The 23,431-nt window shown below is 36.4% G+C and overlaps 2 protein-coding genes across 2 annotated transcripts in view; one reads left to right on the top strand and one right to left on the bottom strand.

The window, feature by feature from the left end:
* The window catches only part of LOC136036195 (RCC1-like G exchanging factor-like protein), a 28,035-nt gene extending 18,361 nt beyond the window's left edge, over positions 1–9,674 (bottom strand). Inside the window, exon 1 of the mRNA XM_065718280.1 lies at positions 9,526–9,674. Coding sequence (XP_065574352.1) covers positions 9,526–9,640 — 115 coding nt within the window. The 5' untranslated portion in view covers positions 9,641–9,674. The remainder of the gene's footprint in view (positions 1–9,525) is intronic.
* A 3,917-nt stretch (positions 9,675–13,591) lies between these two features.
* Positions 13,592–23,431, top strand: part of LOC136036194 (anaphase-promoting complex subunit 2-like) — a 32,023-nt gene continuing 22,183 nt past the window's right edge. Inside the window, exon 1 of the mRNA XM_065718279.1 lies at positions 13,592–13,702. The gene's annotated coding sequence lies outside the window, so the exon portion shown is untranslated. The remainder of the gene's footprint in view (positions 13,703–23,431) is intronic.

Raw genomic sequence — 23,431 nt, 5'->3', positions numbered from 1 at the left:
ACTGAAACAAGTGCAGAAAAAAGGCGTTGGAAAAATTTTGCTTGAGTTTTGCCTCTACACCTCATCTACAAATGCCAATGAAGAAGTTAATACTTAATCTTGTTCTTTGATACTCATTGTTCTTGTTTTTTCCTTTTCTTCTTTTGTATTTTTCCGCTTTTCTCCTTTTTTTTTTGTTTAAGCGAGCAAAAATAAAATTTTTATAAGCTAACTTAGTTTGAAATAGAACGAAAGACTTGTTGAAAAAGTCCATAAATTAAAATTTGTTGGCACCATGTTTCAATTTTCTTTAGCAAAAACTATAAAATATGCATAAGGAAGTGCTGCCCCTGTACATTCCAGACATAGAAGAATAAATGAAGCCTATCTTATATCACAGATCATATCCTGAGATTAGCAGGAGTCAAGTCATAAAATCAGCCAAAATTAGAACAAACAGAAACTAGATTTACATTGCTATGGCAATGTGAAATCTTGCAGTTACTTTGGTCGGCTTCACCGACAAGTAATTCAGGGGCAACATCTTGATTTTGTTTCTTCACCATTGATCGAATACTATAGTTGTCAACCCCTCAAAATTTAAAAAATGGTTTATCCAAGACAAAACTTTTTCTTAAAAAAAATAAAAAGAGAAAAAAATATGATGAGAAGTTCCTTTAAAAACAGTCTCCCAATATGCAGTATTCTTAAAACTAACTTAATCCTCCATTTTCTGATTTCCAATCAATTTTGTTAGCATCAGCTAATGCTTTATTACCAAACTCCAAGACATAAAATGGGCACAATTTTAAGATGTTATTTCAAAATTTTTAGCTTATTCAATCTGAGGCTAAGTTACTTTGCCTTAAAAGTATAATGCTTGCCAATTATTTGAACAAGCCTACTAGATATAAAGGGATATAAAGGAGTTGACAAGATCCCAATCTGATGGCAGCAAAAGTCTGCCTTAAACTGAAAAGAAATTAAAGCCCCAAAAAGGTTCCCTCAAACTTAGTCTTCAGCTTGGAGATATCGCAGGTGAGAGAATCCAACCAAACTTTTAAGTTGGAGACAAAATAGATCTATAAGCCTTATCTTTACTAGATAGTAAACAAACGTAACAAACATTATGTGCTGTAGAAATGGAAGATCATTGCACGTCTCCGACTTAAAAAAGGGTAACATGCCTACCTCTCCAAATAAAAGTAGGAGGTGCAGCGTCGAGGGGCGACTGTCCCACTTTGGTTTTTCATTAACGTAAACTGAAATTACCTATGTGATGTCAGTTCAAAAGATATGCAACATGCCTACCATTAAGCTTAAAGGTAGAAATTGTAAGGGGGCGAAGTGTCTAAGGGCCTCGTTTGTGCCTCTATAAATACGAATCAAATATTCTTACATGATTCCTTTTCCAAGAAGTAAAATGCCTGCTAAATTCTGCTTAAAAAGATGACAGGACGAGAAGAGTTGTTGGAGGGGCCATGGCCCATTTTGTGCCTCAAATCATAAAGTTTGAACTTACTGCACATTCTATATTTAAACTAGGCTTGACATACTTATTCTAAAAAAGTTTGAGGTAAGAAGGACTGAGAGTGTTGGGGCTATGGGCCCACTTTGATCTTCTAGTCATACAGATTGAAAATACATGCACAATTCTGGTCAAAACAGGGTTAAACAAGCTTATCTTTGTGCCAAAAAGTTGGTGGGTGGAATTAAAAGCAGGGGTGAAAAAACACTTTTCCAATGATCGCAATTAAATGTCCTTGTGTTGTTCCCTGATTCAAATAAGATACAACATGCCTATCCTTACGAGAAAACTGGCGTTGAAATATTGGATGGGCCTTGGACCCACTTCATGCTTCCACTAATTAGAATCTGAAGTTAAATTAGACTTTTAGATGCTTGTCTGCCTCTGATTCTAGGCGAAATTAATTGTCTCATGTTTCAATTCTAAATTCTTGGTTCAACCCGCCTAAGACCAAAGGGTAAGCATCCCTTGTTTACCTCTCATTCCAGAAAATCCAATGGTCCTATGTCAATTTTCAATTCTTGGCTCTTGCTTAATGGCAACTACCTTTTTCAGCATCAATTGTATGTAGCTTTATGGACACACAATTCTATATAAAAACTAGACCTACGTTGCCCAGGCAACGTGAAGCGTTGTGGCAACCTTTGCCCGGCTTCGCCGACTGTAAATCTGTAAATAGCATGGCTATTTCTGTGAAGTAGCTAGCTTCCATTAGCATTTCTGTAAAGCTTAACATTTCTGTACCATGTTATTTCTGTAAATAGCGCGGCTATTTCTGTAAAATAGCTAGCTTACGTTAGCATTTCTGTACAGCGTAACATTTCTGTACCATGGTATTTCTGTAAATAGTGCGGCTTTTTCTGTAAAGTAGCTAGCTTATCGTTAAAGTAGTTTATCGTTATCGCTTAAAGTAGTGTTGCAAGAGCAACACTTTGGTTATGTTTCTTTGCTATCAATCAGTAATCACATTCCTCAGCATTGAAAAAACAACAACAAAATAGTATCAAAAGGGACTAAATTGACTTTGCAGCCATTTGAACTTTATCCTTTTCAATCAAAACTTGGAACAATATCTTATATAATCTAGTTGGTATTATAAAGCTATCTGTAACTTTTACAGGATTAAAATACCATAGGTGACAATAATTATTACGAAACTACCTCATTGTTTTATGTTATCATTTGTACCCGTTGTGTAAACACTTAATTCTGTCAGATTTAAAGAGATCAAATACAGTGTTCACCGATTTGCACGAATTTCCAGCCCAAAGTGAACAGATAGTTACTTACAAGTCCCTCTCCCATGATAGACATAAGTTCACTAGAAACTGTCAAAATCTGAGACCACTGTTTGCAAGAAGTTTTTGCCAAATTCCAGCTTGTATTAATTTGTGTTTGTTTAAGTTTGATCTGAATATTCCATTTACTTTTTAATTGCTTTAGGATGCTAACCATGCAGTGTTTTGATTGTATTTGCTTTCACTATTATAATACTTTGATAAAATAGCTATAGAGTTGCCTATGGCTAAGTGCTTATAAGCTTTCATCACAAGCTGTATCTTCGATAAAATATTATTTAGCAAACAGATTTCAGTTGGTTTCTTATGTCCAGCTATCTCATCAAAGGTTGAGGTCATTAGTGGTGTCTTGCAAGTGGCGCCTTGGTCCTATCTTGTTCTGTTTGTTTGAGAATGATTTGCCCTCGTAATTAAAAACTCGACTATTGAGCATTTTGCAGACAATGTTAAACTTTACAGAAAATTTGAAAGTAATTTGGACTGATTGTTTCTACAGAAAGATGTTGATGAACTTTTGCAGTAGTCATGTGAGAACTCTATGCATTCGAATGTTGACAAAACAAGTGTAATGCATTTTCTATATGAAGGTTACCCTGGGTACAGCTACACTGGCGAAGGTTAAGAAATTCTTTTGTTAGATATTGTTTAAGCTTTGGGAGTCCATTTTGATAGGTTATTGAAGTTTGATAAACATTCAGCAACTGTATCAAATTAAATGTTAGAAATTTAAAATAATGTATGAGACTCTTCTTAGGCTACAGGTGGAGTACACTTCTTCATGGGTACCCATTGAATAATTTGTATTGATTCCAGGTTGAAAAGGTACAAAGACACAAAACTAAGTTTATCCTGTTCCTTAAACATTTACCATACCAGAGACAGATGGAGGTATTGGTGTTGCCAAGCTTGGAATTTAGATGGAATCAATTCAATCTTACTAATACTTACCATATTATCCATACTATTGATAATATATATCCAAATTTAGTTTTTCCACCAAAACCTAAACAATGCATAAGAGTTTTTAGCTTTGTTAATAGGGTCATCAGTAATGGAACCCTTGCCAGATGATTTTGGTTGTGCTCAAAGTTTTTGTTGTTACAGGAGGGTATTGAAGGTACACTGTATTACTTAGTGCAGCATATTGATACAATTCCCAAGAGGTTTTTTATTCAAGTACAGGTATTTCTCATGTTTTTGTGTCGTTTTTTAGTGCTAGCAATGTTTTCTTTGAGTTTATTGTTATGATGAACACTGAGTGTTTACTGTTCTGGGTGAAAATAAATAACACACCACTAGATGCAACTAGGTAGTCTTTCAGAGATGGTTTTTGGCTTTAACTTCATTATGGTGCTTTAATAGCAGCTCTTCTTCTTTGACCAAAGTGTCAGGCACTGAATATTACCTACCTAATTAAGTCACTAATTAATTACTTGTACATAGTGGAACCTGGATTTTAAAATTCAGATTGCTGAAGAATATTATTCTTAAAGTTGCTTTATTTTCACTATTTTATATTTTCACTAGAACAGCAAAATACGAGGCATCACTAAAAAAAATCTTAAATCAAAATGATCTACCTAGATTCCTTTTAGAGAAACAGAAGCTCCATAAGCTGATCAGATTCTCTTTTCAGTATATTTTACAATCAGTGCTTGCAAAGATTATATGGTAAGCCAATTTGCAAACCAAGAAAAATGACCAACTAAAATGTATGACCACTTGTGACCCCCAATCAATCTCAAGTTGCTCAAAGCTATTCCAATTAAATAGAATGATTTTGATGCTTAAAAATCAAACAAATCTCTTCATATTTTTTTCTTTATTTTGAAATTTTATCCCAAAGAAAGTAAATTTTCCAACAAGGTAAGAAGGTCATTTGCAAGCCCAACTAATAACATATCAGTATCCCTGGATATGGAACAAGAAGTCATTCTGGACTGCAGAGAGGAAATACTATTATTGGATAGATCTAGTGACATAACAGTTCCTGGTTTAATTGCTTTCTATATTAAAGCACATTCCCAGCTTAATTTACCAGTCACTCTAATATAAATTCTAATGGGAGAAAATTTTCTACAAATCCCCTTGAAACCAGGTCTTCTGTTTTTCTTTTCAAAGGGGTTGTGAGACCCTGTTTAAATATTATTGGAGTTCACTCAGACTTGATAACCTTGTTGAAAAGGATAGACAAGGGCTTTGAAAGGAAGTTACTCAAAGTGCTAATAAGAGGAAACAGGATATCCAAAGGACAAACACTTGTTTTTCTTAGTTTTTCAATTCTTCTTTCTGTCTCAGATGGGGAAACTGAGAGAAAAGAGCATCTGTTGGTAACTGATAAGATAATGCTGGAGGGCTCTGGATAATGGAAGCGAGGAATCTGATAATATTATTGGCAATGATGTTGGGGGACTCAGGTAGGTTCAAGTTAAGCTGAACTAGCCTCCTGTCACACCCCTTTATAACCTTAGAATACATGATTCAGTAAAAAAGCTGACCAGCAATACCTGAAACCCTCACTTATGAATTCTGAAAGATAAAAACTCATATTTGACAGTGTCAAAAGTGAATATTTTTTTCTGTCGGTATATGCACCACTTTCCTGAGCCTTACAATTGAAAAACTTGCAGTGACAGTGAAGTGAGCAACCCCCAGTAGAGCTTTATCAAGTTTCTCATCAACTGCTCAAATTAAAACCCAAGAGCTTGTCATTTCCTGGTAAAATCCCTGTGAGACTTCTTCATAATTATGTTCCTTTCATAGCACCTCCTCTGGCAGGTATCATTAATCTCTGCTTGACTCTCCATAAATTTCCAAACACTTGGAAAGAATAATACATTAAAGTGATACCTAGGAAATCATCTTCTAAGTTGTAGAATGATTTGAGACTGATTTCACTCACCCTATCTACAGCAAAGGTTACAGAGACATTCATTTCAAGGCTATTGTTGAACAACTTTGTCCCAATTAAGACCCTTAATTAATTTGGATGCCTTTGTTCTTCCAACACCTCAGTATATCTCAACAGGCTGTATAATGATATTTTATCCTGGCTTGAGAAGGGCAAACCCTTTGTCTATCTAACTATAAAACTATAGAAAAGTATTTTCTATACTTTTTCTTTGTCTATCTAAAACTATAGAAAAGTATTTTCTATACTTTTTCTTTGTCTATCTAACTAACTATAGAAAAGTATTTGACTTAATCAGACACCTTGTTGCTCTTGAAAATTGAACTGAAATGGGTGTCAAAACTGACCTATTTCTTATAGTTGCTGACTTCCCATCTGGCCATGATTGGTGTTTCTTTGCCTTGAAGGAAAACAACACAAACTCTTCATTTCTTCAAAAAACTGTGGTGACCCTTGATGTACCAACACTGCTGGTAGCCTGTGATACCCCTCAAAAATCCAATTCTTTTGATGTATCTATTGGTATCAAAATTCTGCTTTTTAGAGTTTTGGTCGCCATTGAGCCAGGTCACTCCTTACTTACAGTTTTGTTACCACAAACTGTTTGGTACACATTTGTAGATGGTTTATCCTTCTACTGATTATGTACTTGAAGGAGACTTTGCACAGCTGAAATTTGACCCTAACATTCTGTACTAATTGTGAACTAGCAAGTTCTAGTCAATGAAATGAAGTGCAAGGTAATGAGGTTCAACCCTTTAAGAACTGAATTTCCAAGATCCAGTATAGCTCTTCCAGCCTGTGAACAGTGAAAAAATACTGGGTGTTACTTTCTCAATTGATTGCAGATTCAACAGCCATGTGAATGAGCTAGTCTGTAAATGCTATACTGCCTTGCAATTCCTTGTTACAATGAAAAGGTTTGGTTTCAGCCCCAAATGCACCTGTTGTGAATTTTTTTTGTATTAGTTGTTTTTGTAACCTGTACATTTTCATGGAGTGTATTTCAGCATTGTCATAAATTGTTATAATGTTTAGTGAAACAAGATTGGTGAACCTTACTGCATTTTGGAATAAATAAATAACTAAAAATGACATAGGCTAGGGCAAAATGCATGAGAAAAATATAATTTAGGCTATAGTCTATATTTGCACTTTAGGGGTGTAAAGTAAAGTGCTTTCAGGAATTACTAAATTTTTTCTAAATATCATGAAGCAAGAATTGCTTCCCTAACATGTTTCCTTATCAATAAGCCTAACTGTTTGCTGGTAACATTATTACAGCTATATATAGAAGCACCAGCAGTGAGTCCATTGTTTGAAAAGTGGCAAAATGCTTGAAAAGAGCATAAAACAAAGAATCTAATAGTAACCTGCTACTATTATTGGTGTCAATGTAAATTGTGGCTGTTGAAAAGAAAACACTATTCCTTTATATAGTTGCTTTATATTCCTTATATAGTTGAAAAGGAAAACTCTGAAAACAACTTTTTAAAATCCTAAAATACTTAGGCTATTTATATCATTCCTACAAACACTTCACTTTTATCTACCACCAACCCTGACCCCCCCCCCTCTTCTGTTTAAATATATAGCTCATATTGTATATTACCCATGCATTTTGCCATTTGTTATTTATAAAGCCAACTCTTTTGTTTAAATAGATTGGTAGAATTTTAGTTTAGCTACTTTTAATTACCTTGGGAAGGGGTTAGGTTAAAAAAAATGAAATATTCAATTATGAATCCAGGGCCAAAAACATGCTCTGGGAAGGTATTGTGAAGCTTTCAGGTTAACCCTCTACTGATTTCTAATTCTTAGAAATTTGTCTACTTGACATGTCTATACCAATTGATATTTCAACAAAAGAACATCTAACCTTAATTTTCAGTTATCAGTTTATTTTCTGTTTTTAGTTCTGAAAAATGTCATTCCTGTTATTTGTGTAGAATTTCAAGCCATACAGATGGGTTTTTTCTAACTTAAGGAAATGTATTGGCAGATCTTTAAGACCTCATAAATTAGAATTGAGCAAAGTTGTGAAGCTGAAAAGTTTTCTGGTACTTCATTTAAACAGAACATCTTTTACAAGGTTTCACTTTCATAACAAAAAGATTCTTAAAGGTCATCTAAGGTCACTGCCCTCTAAAGGGAGAAGGAGTGGAGGTAGATACTTCAAAATAGCCTACCTTCCTGGGACATACTCAGTCTGTAGACCCATCTCTGAAAGTTTCATTTCCTTAACCTAACCCCTTTCCAAGATGGCCTAGTGAAAAGTAGCTAAACTAGAAATCTACCCAGAATTTTATAGTGTTTCCTTCTTCCTTTTAATTTGCCCTGATGTAGGCTATACTGATACCCTATTATTTTTGGTAAAATTCTAGTTAATTGACTTCTTGCTATTTACAAAAGGGTTTAGGTTAGGAAAATGAAACTTTCAGGGATGAATCTACAGACTAAAGTATGTCCTGGGAAGGTATTTTGAAGCAACTACCTCCACTCCTTCTCCCTCTAGAGGGCCTTGACCTCTGATGACCTTTAAAAATATGTGTGTTATAAAAGTGCAACCTTGCAAAATAGATCTTCTGCTTAATTGAAGTACAAGAAAATTGTTTTCAGCTTCACAACTTTGCTCAATCCCATTTTGTAAGGTTTTAAAGATATGTAAATACATTTCCTAAATTTTGAAAAAAAAGCTGATATGGCTCAAAATTCTACTCAAATAACAGGAATTGCATTTTCAGAACTAAAGACAGAGAAAGAACAACTAGTAACTGAAAATTAAGGTAAAATGTTGTTTTGTCAAAATTTCAATAGTTAAAGACCTGTCATATAGGCAAATTTCAGGGTCCTCTAGAGGGAGAATGAGTGGAGGTAGGAACTTTAAAATACCTTCCCAAGACATACTTCAGCCTGTAGACCCATCCCTGAAAGTTTCATTTTTCTAACCTAAACCCTTTCCAACATAGCAAGAAGTCAATTAACTATAATTTTACCTTATTTGGTAACTAGAATTTTACCTTATTTTTCTCTTAGAAGTGGTAAACTGCTAAAGCAAAACCACAAATGATAAAATTCTAGTTTAGTTACTCCTTGCTATCTCAGAAAGGGGTTAGTTTAGGATATTGAAACTTTCAGGGATGGGTCTACAGGCTAAATTATGTCCTGGGAAGGCATTTTGAAGTACATACCTCTACTCCCTCTCCCTCTAGAGGGTCCTGACCTTTAAAAATGTGTGTGCTATAGAAGTGAAACCTTGCAAAACAGATCTTCTGCTTGAATGAAGTACAACAAAATTGTTATCAGCTTCACAACTTTGCTCAATCCTAATTTATAAAGTTTTAAAGATATGCAATACATTTCCTAAACTTTGAAAAAAACATTGATATGGCTCAGAATTCTACTCAAATAACAGGATTACATTTTCAGAATTAAAGGCAGAGAAAAAGCAAGTGGCAACTGATAATTAAGGTAAAATGTTTTGTCAAAATTTCAATAGGTATAAACCTGTCATGTAGGCGAAATTCAGGGCCCTCTAAAGGGAGAAGTAGTGGAGGTGGATACTTTAAAATACCTTCCTGGGATATGCTTTAGCCTGTAGACCCATCCCTGAAAGTTTCATTTTCCTAATCTAACCCCTTTCTGAGATAGCCTAGCAAGAAGTCACTAAACTAGAATTTTAACCCACAAATTAATCAAGGAAAACCATGATTCACCAACAAAGGACATAAACATCCCAATCAATCACTGTTATTCAGCTACATTATGGAATTTCAGACATTATAGGTCTAGTAAAACCAAAAACATACTTGGCAATTCGTTTACATGCGAAGGATCAACTGCTTTTTTATACTTATTTCTAAGGATTTGTGTTATGCCCAAATATGACTTATAACACTCATTTCTACATTTGTTAGTAAACATTTTTGTTTTTTGTTCCTTTTCTTCGTCACCATGGCCGTTGTAGCTACGGAACACACCTGCGACCTCGTGACGATGTCGGGTTCACTTAGTCTTGCATTCAAGAATAAACAAATGGGTTTAATATCAAAGAAATATATAGGAGGTATAGCGAGATTTGGAAAGTTCGCGACAGGAGGAATGATAATGGACAAAATATTTTTAGAGCGTTTGGGATAAAACTCCTTATTAATTGTTAGTGCTGATTCATCTTTATATATAAGAGTTTTTGGTTTGTCTTTGTGGCCTTGACCTCCTCATTCTGAGTGAAATACGTATTTTCCTGCTGAATTCTCTCGCTAGTAGGAATTCCACGCTAATTAGGGAGGGTTTCAGAGAGAATATTTTGTATTTTACAGCTAGGAATCAGCTTGGATGAGTAAGCCTGATAACCCTTGTGCCTTCTCACGACCAGGAGACAATATGCGCTTTACTGAAAAGAAAACAACAAAAGACCGTGGATTGTCAGTTTAATTGGCATATACTGACTTTCTTCTTTAAGGTTTTGATAATTATTCATTCATGAAAGTAATAAAGGAGAAAACGTTTCAAATGTATTTTGGTTTCTGTGACGAGACCAATTTTTTTTAGCGAAATGATTCAGTGTCTGCAAACGTCGAAATACAAGGGTTGCAAGGCAAGTCCTGTGTGCATCAGGTTGCTGATACAGCGGATAAAACGTAAAACTGATCGATGGGCACAACATGATCCACACTATGGGACTGCTAGTTCTAGTTATGCCACGTCTTCAGTCGTCACAAGTGGTCAAACGACCCTAAGGACATCCTTAGCTAATATAGTAGCAATTGTTGTAGTAGTGGTAGTAGCATTAACAGGAGCATGCAAATAACACTTTTGGTTGTCTTCAACATCCCCTTCAACTCCACCCGAAAGTTTTATTTTAGTACCATAAACCGTTCCTGAAGCACTGTTGATGCGGTCTTTTGACAATCAATATTTGTTATAGTAGTATTAGTATTACCAGTACAACTAATAGTAGTAGGCTTAGCTTTAGTAGTAATAGTAGTAATAGTAGAAGTATTAGCAGTAAAAGTAGTAATAATATTAGTAGTATTACTGTCATTAGTAGCAGTAGCAGCAGCAGTGGTAGTAGTGATAGTAGTAATAATAGTACAGCAGTGTAGTACTACTACTATATATTGCTAATATTACCTTTTGGTTAGTTCAATTTCCCACACATCTAGCCCTGTAAGTTTCAACTTTACACGCCAAAATGTTCTTAAGATATTGGATACACCTCTTTGATATCCTGCATATTAATGGCCTGATAGAATTCAGCTCAACTTCTCCCCTCAATATTCCTTGAGAATTTCACCTTCATACCCTTAGACATAGTCGTAATAGTAGTAACAGCAGCAGTAGTATTACTAGTAGGGCTAGTTGTAGGACTAGGGGTAGTACTTGTTGTAGGGCTAATAATAGTATTAATGGTAATACCACAAGTACTAGGAGCAGCAGCAGCATTAACATACTGCGTTTTGGTCAGTTGAACATTTCCTCATCAAGCCCTCGAAATTTTGACATCTAACACAATTAGCCGTTGCCATGACAACGCCGATAGACTCTTTTGATAACCTGTATATTCATGGTTTTAACTAAGTTTAACTTCCCCCTCAAAACTTCCTAGAATTTCATCTCAGTACTCAGTTGATCTGCGTTTCATAGCTCTTCAGCCAGAAAGGTGCTCGGGGTCAGCCAGCCTATGCTTCTGGACACCGTTCCTGTTTACCTTCCCTATAATTCTCCAGAACTATTTAGACTCTGGCTGAGCTTATAAAGTCACGTGAATTACTCCTATTCAAACCAAATAACTGGTAACACCAGGGTTATATTCGGTTTACGAAAGTTTTCATTGGTAGTTTATCTTTTGGTGATTTTTTCTTACGGCAAATGCTGACTTTTCGCTATTACCGGTAACGCTGTTAGCTAGGCTAATATTTGAAAAAAAAAACCTCTCTCAACCTGGCTCTCAACTCCGTATACTAGGCCTACCCTCATAGAAATTCTGGAATTGGAATTGGGAACCTGATAAAAGTAATTAGTTATAGTAAGAATGTGACTTCTGATGAAATTACCTTAAATCACAGCTTGGAGTGAAATAAGGACTTTGATCCTGTTGAATCACTCCTTTTGATGACAGTTGCATACATGGTTGATTAGACTCTGGTGGAAGATTCTGGTGCATCCCAGTCAAATCTCCACAGTTTGTCACTCCACTCAGCATCCAGACGGCGTTTGAATACATCTGTTGATTTAGCAGAAACAGTGTTCTCCTTGAGGTTGTTCCAGAGGTTCACAATCCGGTTCGAGAAGAAGCTGCATCTTGCTCCAGTCTTTGCATGAAGTTTACGGATTTTTTGGGTGTCCTCGTGTTATGTGGGAGGGGTAAATCTCCAGGAGCTCATGTTCATGATTGGTAGAGAGGAGTTTGTGTGCCAGGATCATATCCCCACGTTTCCACCTGTAGACTAAAGAGGGGAGGTTTAATTCCCTCAGCCGTTCACTTTAGGGCTTGTTTTCCATACCGGCAATCAGCTTAGTGGTCCTTCGTTGGATTTGCTCAAGCACTACCTTGTCCTTTTTGAATCGAGGGGTGGCCAGGATGTTCCCCACCTCCAAACACGGTCTTACCAGTCCTTTGTAGAGCTTGGTGATTACATGTCTACTTCTGCTGGTAATGCTGTATTTAATGATGCCTAGGGCTCTGCTAGCATTGGCTAGATCCTAGATCCAGATTTTGGAAAGAGAAAAGAATGGGAGGGGTTCTGCTGTGGGTCAATTCTTGATAGCTTGCTCCTGCTTGTCTGATGGGTTGTTGAGTGGCCCCAACCTTGTTGACAGGTGGCGATTGGCTTATAATGCGTCTTACTGTAGTAATGTTTGCGTTAGGAATTTTGTATTGCTCTGTAAGATATTTCTCAATGAACGCCTTGTCGCTGTTCATTCCTAGCTGCAGGGGTAGGCCATAAGCAACTAGGTTATTTTTCCTGCTATCTGTGTCTTTTTCCTGTCTAAACAGTCCGCGGACTTCGTCTTCGAGGTGGGGATCAATGGCCTGTTTGATCTTGGATGATTCCTGCTGCATTGCTGCTTCGACATGCTGTTTAACTTCTAGGATAGTACATTTTTCTGTCATGTTTTTCTCAAGGTAATCAACACGCTCTTTGACTTCATCTATGCTTTCAGTGATATCACGTTTAAGCTCCTCTACCACTCTTTTAACTATGTCAGTGATAGCCAAAGCACTTGGGACCTTGGATGTTATAAGGCTCGAGATTTCAGATAATGAAGGGGGGTCTGCTGATGTACCATAGTGCTTACAAGCCGGAGAGTACCACTGCATATCTCTAATGGTTTACATCTTTGTAAAGAGTTCATACTCTGGGATAGACATGTTTATGCATTCTATATACAGCCATTTTTCACATCCATCGCATAATACGGCTTTAGATTCTGGCTCAAGACCTTGTTTGCAGCCTGCACAGAAATCTAGAGACTTTTTTGGACTGAATAATTTCCGCTTACGATCTCGTTTAGGAGCTATGTCTATCGCGCAACTTTTTGGATTCACGATCTTGTCGGTCTATTTCTTTATTTCTTATTCTGTGGCTGGCGTAAAAAAGATTGCAGCACGAATGAAGATACAGCCCGTATGAAGAATGCAGCGCTAATTTAAAAAAAAATTAACCGCCGTCTTTAAATAATTACTGGATTGTGCAGATACCCGAACCGCCTATCCCCAGCAGTTTAAGGACAAATATTCAGCCGGTACCAATACGGCCCGTCGTGTTCGTTATCGCTCTCTTCTGCACATTTTTATCCAAATGAAGAAGATGAGCGGATCAATTTACGTAATTTGTGGCTTTTTGAAAGAAATACTTCGCAACTCAATAACGGCAACATTGTATATTTTAAATGGTGAAGAAGAAGACGCACAACTACCAGGAGATTTTAAAAATGGATTAATTGACCTAGAAGTCTGAATATAGAAAGTCCAACACTGTGGTAGGTCCCTTAAATTAACACCTAGGGTACCACAAGAATAGGAATAATGCAAATAATAAGAAAAAACAGTTTTATCTTACAGTTTCTTATATATTTATCCAGGGTTCAAATTTATGCAGCCACAATTAAAATCAATTCTTGACAAAATAAATCAGATGTATGGTAAGTAGCCTATATTGTGCAAAATTGTTTTCTTGCACTAAATGCTAGGCTAGCCTAGGCTTAAAAAAATCTTGGTACATATTTAGTTCCATCACAAGCTGTCTGTCATTGAGTGAGCTTAAAAATGCTATTTCTTGAAGTGCATCCATTTTTTAGCTCTCTAAAATCACCCTTCAACAAACTATTAATGTACAAAGTTGGCAGGGTTTTGAAGCTGAGGAAAATGTTGGGGTTGCACAGTATGAATGAAATTATGGTAAAATTCTAGTTGATTGACTTTTGGCTATCTCAGAAGGGGTTAGGTAAGGAAAATGGAACTTTCAGGGATGGGTCTAAAGGCTAAAGTATGTCCTGGGATGGTATTTTGAAGTACCCACCTCCACTCCTTCTCCCTCTAGAGGGCCCTGAAATTTGTGTACATGACAGGTTGACATTGTGTAGGCTACTATACCTATTGAAATTTTGACAAATCAACATTTACCTTAATTTTTAGTTACAAGTTGCCTTTTCTCTGCCTTTAGTTTTAAAACTGCAATTCCTGTTATTTGAGTAGAATTTTGAGCCATATCAATGTTTTTTTCTAAAATTAAGGAAATGTATTTGCATATCCTTAAAACCTTATAAATTGGGATTGAGCAAATTTGTGAAGCTAAAACAATTTTGTTGTGCTTCATTCAAGCAGAATATCTATTTTGCAAGGTTCCACTTTTATAACAAAAATGTTTTTAAGGGTCATCAAAGGTCAGGACCCTCTAGAGGGAGGAGTAGAGGTGGATACTACAAAACACCTTCCTGGGACATACTTTAGCCTTTAGACTCACCCCTGAAAGTTTCATTTTTCTAACCTAACCCCTTTCCAAGATAGCCCAAAGTTAATCAACTAGAATTTTACCCTAGTTATCACTGGTAATTTCCTGATAGTAGGAAGTCAAAAGATAATTAAAAACTTACACATCCATTAATGCTAATTATCCACTTTCATGTTGAAACTAGCCAGTGAATCAAAGCAATTAGTTAAATATCACATTTATGTTATGGTGATTTGAAGAAATGCCTTCCAATATAATAGAGATTAGAGGCCTACAGTTTTCAGTTCAGGATTAAATTTGTTTTAAAAGATTCTTTGCCTATGGGAAGGCCTTGGTGAAACAAATTTGGCTGAATAGTGATTCTTGCCAGTGAATATTACCTATAGAGCAAAGCAAATTAATCCATGAGCCCTGCGGGCAGTGTGGGCAAGGTCTGTATTCTATATTTATTGAATAACTATTTGTCCTCAAACATCAACTAACAATTCAACCATCAGAATACAGACTTTACCCTGCAGCCCCAGGTAAGGGATACCAAAGTAACCTCTGGTGCATTTAGCTGTAAGCTTTTGAACTCATTTTAGAGCTTCTTGGTCAGATCAATTAATTGGTTTAGCAATTTGCATACCAAACTCCTGCTTTAGGCAAATTACAATTACTACCACTAACAACTCACACTCACTACATCACCAAGCCACATGAAGCCAATGCAGCTACACATACCTGCTTTTTGTTTGGCCCTAGATGGTTGCCCAACAAGGATTATCTAGGGCAATATATCTTCATCCTTCATCCATAGAATGTGTCCTAGCTATCTCAATCTTTCCTTCATTTATAGCCCTAGAGAGCAGGATTGATCCACATTTTTTGTACAGCTTACTGTCTGAGACCTGGTCAGTCAGTTGGGTACCCAAAACAATCCATAGACAATTTCTTTGGTTAACATCTATCAAATATTCCTCTTTTTTTTGGAGTACCAGTGCTATAGAACCATAGCTGAACATTGTTATCACTAAAGCTTCCAATGTTTTAATCTTGTTTTGCTGACTTATCAGTCTATTCTTCCAAACTTTTTTCAACTGTGAAAAAACATCATTTGCTATGGCAATTCTACTTTAACATCTTTACTGCACCCACCATTTTTACTAATAATACTACCAAGGTAAGTGAAGTTGTCCACTTGATCAATCTTTTCATTTCTCACCATTACCTTCACTTATTCCCAGTCTTAACAACTTAGTCTTTTCAACAATAATTATCAAATCTATTCTTGGACCCTGTGTAGGGTTATCTAGCTAAAGTGTTTATGATATTTTTCTTTATTTAATATTACCTTAAATTGCATTTATGTTATATTTATATTGTAGGTGCTTGGGTCACAATAGATGCTTAATGCTTGATACTTATCTTTTCTGATGCTTGCTTTTTTAGTGCTTACCACTTGTTGCTTGATAGAATCTACATGCAGTCAGAAATATATGGAATACAACATGGAACTTGGAGCTTCCCCATCTATAGACTGGAATTCAACAAACTTGAAAGTTGCATGATCACACTTCAAGCAACATACTGAATTCATGTTCACAGGACCACTAAGTGGAAAAGAGGATGCAGTGAAATGTTCATATTTACTGATATGGGTAGGTGAGGAAGGCAGAGACATTTTCAATACATGGATATTAACTGCCAGTGAAACAGTAATGTTACAGCATATTTAGGGAAGTTAGTGAACATGTTGAGCTTCTTGAAAATTCAATATTTGCCAGACATCAGTTTCATAAAAGTAACCAGAGAGACAGTGAATCAATAGAACAGTACCTTACTGAGTTGTGCATTACAATAAAGGAATGTGCATTTGAAACAACAAGTGATAAGATGATTAGGGATAGACTAGTTTTTTGAGTTAAATGGGACAAAATCCATGTGCAATTACTTAGTGAAGGTGGAGGATTAACTTTAACTCATGCAATCACTGGCAGATCCAGGGGAACCTTGCCCCCTCCCCAAGATTTTTTCTGAACCCTCTTATTCTGTTTTTGGTCAATATTGGCACCTTTGTCACATTGACACCCCCCCTTCTTCCCAAGATTTTGGTCATTGGCACATTGGGCCTCCCCTAAGATTTTGTTCTAGATTTGCCCCAGCATGCAATAGCTATATATAGAGCTAGAGAAGCAACCCAGGCCCATTTAATTATCTTGTCTAACCAGGAACATGAAAAAGTGGGTGTAAAGCAAGAGGTGAATGTTGTAGCAAGACATGGGTGAAAATGTGACAAATGTAGTGGAATTTATACCTTGTCATTCATCAAGGGATGCAGTTGAATGTCAAAAGTGCTATAATTGTGATGGAGTGTTCAATAAAAGTCATCAATGCCCTAAAAGGGAAAAGCTACATGAAATGCAAGAAGTTAAAATCACTTTGACAAAATGTGCAGAAGCAGTCAAAAGAATGTTCATAGTATAGAAACAGGAGAAAACATTGCTGACACACCATCACAGTATTTCATTGAAAGCATTCAGAGCAATGGTGGTAGCCACTGGGTTATTTGGTCCAAGGTGCAAAATCCAGCATTTGCTTGTCTTGAATTGGAGAACCCAATCTTGAGTCCCATCCTGTAGCCTATCTAGGTGATGTTGGATTTTCTGCGGGTTTGCATTGCCAAAAAGTTTGGCATCATCAACAAACAAACGCATTTTGTTATCCACTGATTGAAAATGTTGTGAATGTACATCAGGAAAAGGGTTGGGTCTAGTAAAGTTCTCTGTGGTACCTCACTCATTACCATGGCCTCATAAGAGTAGATTGGCTGGATACTGTCTCAAAAAGCTGACTTTTTGCTTGCTGTTAGTGAGGAAATTCATTAGCCAGTCTATCAGGGATGAATTGATACCAGCAGCAGATAATTTGGAGTGCTGTTGACTATGGGTACCTTGCTGAAGAACTTGTCAAGGTCTAGCAGCAGTAGGTTGACTGGATGTCCTTGGTCCGTCAGATTTGCAAGTATTTTGTATGATTTCAGTAAGTTCAGTTGATATTTCAATTGACTTTCCTTTCTGGAATCTAATCTGCTTAGGTGATAAAATCTTGTTAGTGGTTAAATGTTTGAGAATTGAATCATTGACTATGCATTCAAGCATCTCACCTACAGCTGAAGTTAGGCTGATAATTTTCACCCTTGGTATGGTCACCTTTTTTTGAATACTGCTGTTATGCTGGCTACTTTCCAGTCTGCTGGTAACTCTCTAGAGGTAAGTGATGTCCAGAATATTCATGTAAAGAGGTCATCTATCACTTCTGCAATTTCTTTAAGTGGTCTGGGGTGTATATAATCAGTCCTGGCAACTTGTTAGCATTTAACTTTTGTAAACGCTTAAGATTATCTGTAGACAATATGCTGGTTCACTAAGTTGGCAAGCTTATTAGTGTCTGTTATTTCTCCATCTTGCTCTGTTATCAGTTTATTGGATACATTGTCCATTGTGGTCTCGGCTAGAGATGTACTGCCAAAGCTTTTGTGTTTGTCTTGGATTCATTAGCAAGTCTGGATCTAAAGCTCATGTGCAAGGCCTGCATCAACTTTTTAAGTTTGTTCAAGCTTTGGAATATTCCTCCCTGTTTTTCTGGGACTGGTACTTTTTATATTTCTTCCAATGTCTCCTTTTATGGTTGATTTACTTCTTACTCTCTAAAGTGTTTTAGGTTTGGGACCAGTTTGCTTGAAGTATACTGATTTGCTTTTTCTATAAGTAATTCTTTGAAGCACTGCCATTGCTGTTCTGAAGAGCCAGATAAGAAGTCATATAATGCAACACTGCCTAGATTCATTCTAATCTTCTCATAATTAATGAAGGTCTTTGTGAAGTTGTGTTTTGTTTAATTTCTGGACGTTTTTGAATTAATGCATTTTTTTTTTATCTTGGCTCTCTGCATATAAGTAATTAAAAAATCTGCCGGTTGATAACAAGCAACGTGCTGCCAGTAATAATGGCGTCTTTTCAGGATTGATATCATCAACCTATAAATAATAGCTTCTAATTCATGTGACAGGGAGCAATTGATGAGCGCATCAAAAGTTAAGAGGATCTTTAGTTGATGACAGTAATTCCTCAGTCTCCTGGAATCATTATCTCCTGGGATGCAATCAAATCTATAGATATAAAAATAAGTTGTTTGTTTGTGTGTCTGTCGACTGACGTCATGTTTGTGTGTCGACTGATGTCATGTTTGTTGACTGACGTCATTATAAGGATTGAGCTGTATGTTGTCATGAAGTTGTTTGTCGACTGATGAAATTACAGACCGGGACACAAATGATGACCGGGACAAAGGGGATATAAATGACGACTGGGACACTCAAAGAGAAATCACAGACTGGGACACCAGGACACAAATAACGACCAGGACACAGGGAATATAAATGACGATGGGGACACAGGGAATGTTCGATTAGCAATCACCATCAACAAAGCTCAAGGGCAATCATTAGAATAATGAGGTAGAGATCTGAATACGGATTGTTTTTCCCATGGACAATTATGGGACAAAGGGGATATAAATGACGACTGGGACACTCAAAGAGAAATCACAGACTGGGACACCGGGACACAAATAACGACCAGGACACAGGGAATATAAATGACGATGGGGACACAGGGAATGTTCGATTAGCAATCACCATCAACAAAGCTCAAGGGCAATCATTAGAATAATGAGGTAGAGATCTGAATACGGATTGTTTTTCCCATGGACAATTATATGTTGCATGTTCAAGAGTCAGTAAAAACCTGACAATCTATTTATATGCACAGACAATGGGACAGCAAAGAATGTTGTATATTCGCAAGTTTTGCATAGTTAAAAACATATACATATCTATCTATATTCACAGGTGGGACACAGGGACACAACTACAATGGCGCGTAACGACTTACGCGCGCGCGGGGGGGGGGCTTGGGGGTGGCGCGAAGCGCCACCCCAACAGCTAGTAGAACATGCTAAGCATTTTCCAACGTCTGACAGCAATTTCTACATAGTGGGGTGTGGTAAATTCCCCATTTAAAAAGATCAACGTTAAGTAAAATAGTTCCAGTTTTTAACTTATAGTAGATCATATTAAAATCCTTACACTTGAAAGGAGGGTACAAAAATCGCCGTTAAGTAATATTTGTTCTGGCTCTAACAACATCTCTAATTCATTGTCCTCAAATTTTTTGCCAGAGGGATCTCAGCAGCCTTATTTGCCAAACTATCTGCCATTTCATTATATTTGATTTCTTTATGGTTAGTAATGTGAAGGAATGCAATACCACATACCATTGAGAACAGATATCCAATCTTTTGACGTATATTTCAGGTCATTAATAAATGATAATGATAAATGAAAAATGATAATTTTTCAGGTCATAATCATCAGCTTGATAATGTATCTGGTTGAGAAGATGAATTGATGAAAGGGAATCTGACAGGAACAAGACATTTCTTAAAGAGGTCCCAAGCTCACTTAAAGCATCTAATGCAAGTCGAACTGCAAATAATTCAGCCGAAAATACTGATGAATTAATTGGAAGGGGGGCAGAAATTTTCAGGTTTAGATCAGGGGATACAGGCAGCTGCCCCAGCTTTAGAATCTTTAACAGAAACATCAGTGTAAACATGCATATAATTGGGAAAATGGGTATTCACATAATTTTCGAAATTTATCTTGACTTCCTTGGCTGAATAGCAGGATTTATTCTTTTTAGCATACTCATATGACACTCAATATGGGCCATCTCCCATGGTGGGGAATCCACAAAGGGAAAAGTATCCATCCACTGAGAAGACTGCTCTGGAAACTCCTTTACAAAAAGATTCCAGGAAGATGATACCGAAACAATAGAGGGTGGGTTATGAAAGATTTTCTGGTATACATAATTTTGATTACCATTTGCTTGTATTCTGGTGAAATACCTTCTTCTCTGAAGCGAAGCTCTTTCTTGCAAAGAGGTCATCCCGGACAGGTTTCTCATTTTAATTATTGGAGTATACTTATGAAATCCCATAGCAATATGGATTGCAGAATTTTGCAATGACTCTAGCATGTGAAAAACCTGTGGCGAGCTATTAGCAAAAAAATGAATGCCATATTCCACGTTTGCTCTTACATAAACTTTATAAAAATCTATCATTGTTTTAGGTGATGAACCCCATTTAGAATTAGCAAGTCGTTTAAGTAGGGTCAGTTTCTGGATTATATTCTTCTTGAGTGATTTGATGTGATCATGCCATCTTAGTTTGGAATCAAAAACAATTCCCAATAACTTCACTGAAGATTCATAGTTTATAGTAGAGTTATTCACAACTATAGTTATTCACAACTTTGGTGTGGTTGAATGTTTTTGTCTGGTAAATAGGATTGCTTTGGTTTTGGAAGTGGAGATAGACAAGCCTAAGGCTTCTGAGAAGCAAGAGATCTTGTGGATATCTTGTTGAAGATCTTTGACTAAATCAGTGACGTTTCTGCCTGATTTCCAGATTACTAGGTCATCTGCATATAGCCAAAATGATGCATGTTTTAATTGAAAATCAGATATATATGGACTAAACAGTAGAGGACTAAGGATGGCTACCTGGGGTAAGCCTTCTCTAATAGGGTGATTGTAGCTCCTACAATTACCAATTTCGACAACAAATGTTCTGTTATTTAGAAAATCATAGATCAGGTTAACAATACCAATAGGAAAGTCAAGATTCATTAATACCTCCAGAAATTTCTGGTGAATGACATTACCATAGGCATAAGCCCAATCAAAAAGTATGGCGATGGTTGAATACCCTTGGTTAAATGAGCTGGATACATCATTTTCAAGGCAAGCAACATTGTCCAGTGAGTAGTGCCCTTTTCTGAATCCTGTTTATTCAGGGGGGTAGAGGTTTTTAACTCCTACAAACCATTCAACCCTATTTAAAATCAGTGTTTCCAGGATTTTTCCTAGTATTATTAGCATTGAAGTTGGCCTGTAGGGTTTAATATTGTTTGAAGGCCGGCCAGGCTTATAAAAAATGGGATTGACTATAGCTTTTTTTCAAGATCTAGGAATTTTGTGATGGGCCCATATATGATCATAAATGTGCAAAAGTGCATATTAAAAAAGTGCAAATAAATCTGGCGTTTTTGTAATCCAATTTATATGTATGTCATTGTGTCCAGGAGTTGATTTTGGATCGCTAAGGCTGATGGTCTGCTTCATCTCTTCAAAGAGGAGGGGTTTTTCAAGAGAAAGTTTATGTGGGCAGGATTTTGGCAGAACACAAAAGGGAGGTTGTCTTAGGGACTGTCTTACAATGTCTTTATTATAATGCTCTGCAAACAGTTCAGTTTTTTCTTTGTCACTAAGAATATATCTGTTATTAATACATATAATCATATTTCCTATCATCAATAGGTTTATTATAACCATTCAGTGGGCTAATATAATGGTGGACTTTTGTTAAAGCTGTTTGGGAGTCAATCTGGGAGCAAAACCTATCCCACACTATCTGTTTTGACTTTCTGCATTTCTTTTGAGCTTTGCTATTGCATGTTTATACTCAAGATGTGTGGTAGGTGAGGGATGTTTCTGGAAATGCTTTCTGGCTTTTTTTCTAGTTTCTTTTGCTGATTCAGTCATCATCCCACCATGTCTTAGGCAGCCTCTTAAGATTTAGCTTTTTCTTATTACGATATTTTGGAATGGCAGCATCAGCAGCAGCAACCAACCATGATGATTGTTTCTCACCTTTTTTATCTATATCTAATAGGTTGTATACCTCTGAGTAATCAAAAGATACAAGTATATCTTGGAAAAGTGGCCAGTTTGCTTTTTTGGTATTATACTTTGGCTTGAGATCTGTGGACATAACTTGTGCGTTGCTTAATGAAGTAAGAATGGCTATATGATCTGTTTGCAGTTCAGGGACCTTTGTAATATTAATCATTGCATAAAGATATGTGGGACCAATCTGGAGATCAATTGTGGAAGAACTATTGTTACGAGAATCAAATCTGGTCTGGAAGTTAAAAGGAGTAAACAAAGAGAGATTAGGATCATTTATCAGAAGTTGTTCTATACTTTTTCCAGCCTTATTTTCATAGGTAGTTACTTCCCATAATGGACTGTGAGCATTAATATCACCAACTATAAGAGTTTTTCCTCCAACTGTTTCTTTGTCAAGAATATTAATGATATCTGTTTCACCTCGTGGGTTATAAAAGGATTTGATGTTGATATGCTTACCAGTATTTAAGTTGACAGATACTCCAATCACATCTATTTCAAAATCTGTAGGCAAAGGGAAATGGATAATATTATCTATAAAATTGCTACACCTCTGCCTTTCCTGTTTGTACCCCTGTCTTTACGATAGCACTTATAAACAGGCAGGGTAATCTTTTTTAGTCTATGTAGATTAGTTTCTTGAAGACACACACAATATTAACATTATTCTGTGTTATGTAATCAGATAAGTCCACTAGTTTCATTGTATTAATTGATGCACAATTCCACTGAAGTGTCTTTAAAGGGACAGAAATATCGTTAGTCATGTATTTCTGTGAGATAATGGAGAGCCTGACATTTGTTGAGGATACTAATAACCTTACTATCTGTTTCTTCAACAACAGATTCACAAAAATATTGTACAGCTATTTCTCTCAGAATGGTGGTCTTCAGATGTTTTGGTATATCTATTTGGGAAACAAAGGTGACTGAGATCAGGTACTGTATCAGCTTGGATA

Source organism: Artemia franciscana, chromosome 15, assembly GCF_032884065.1.
Source record: "Artemia franciscana chromosome 15, ASM3288406v1, whole genome shotgun sequence".
NCBI lineage: Eukaryota > Metazoa > Arthropoda > Branchiopoda > Anostraca > Artemiidae > Artemia > Artemia franciscana.
The sequence above is the reverse complement of the archived record's forward strand: the minus strand, read 5'-3'. Positions and strand labels throughout refer to the sequence as shown.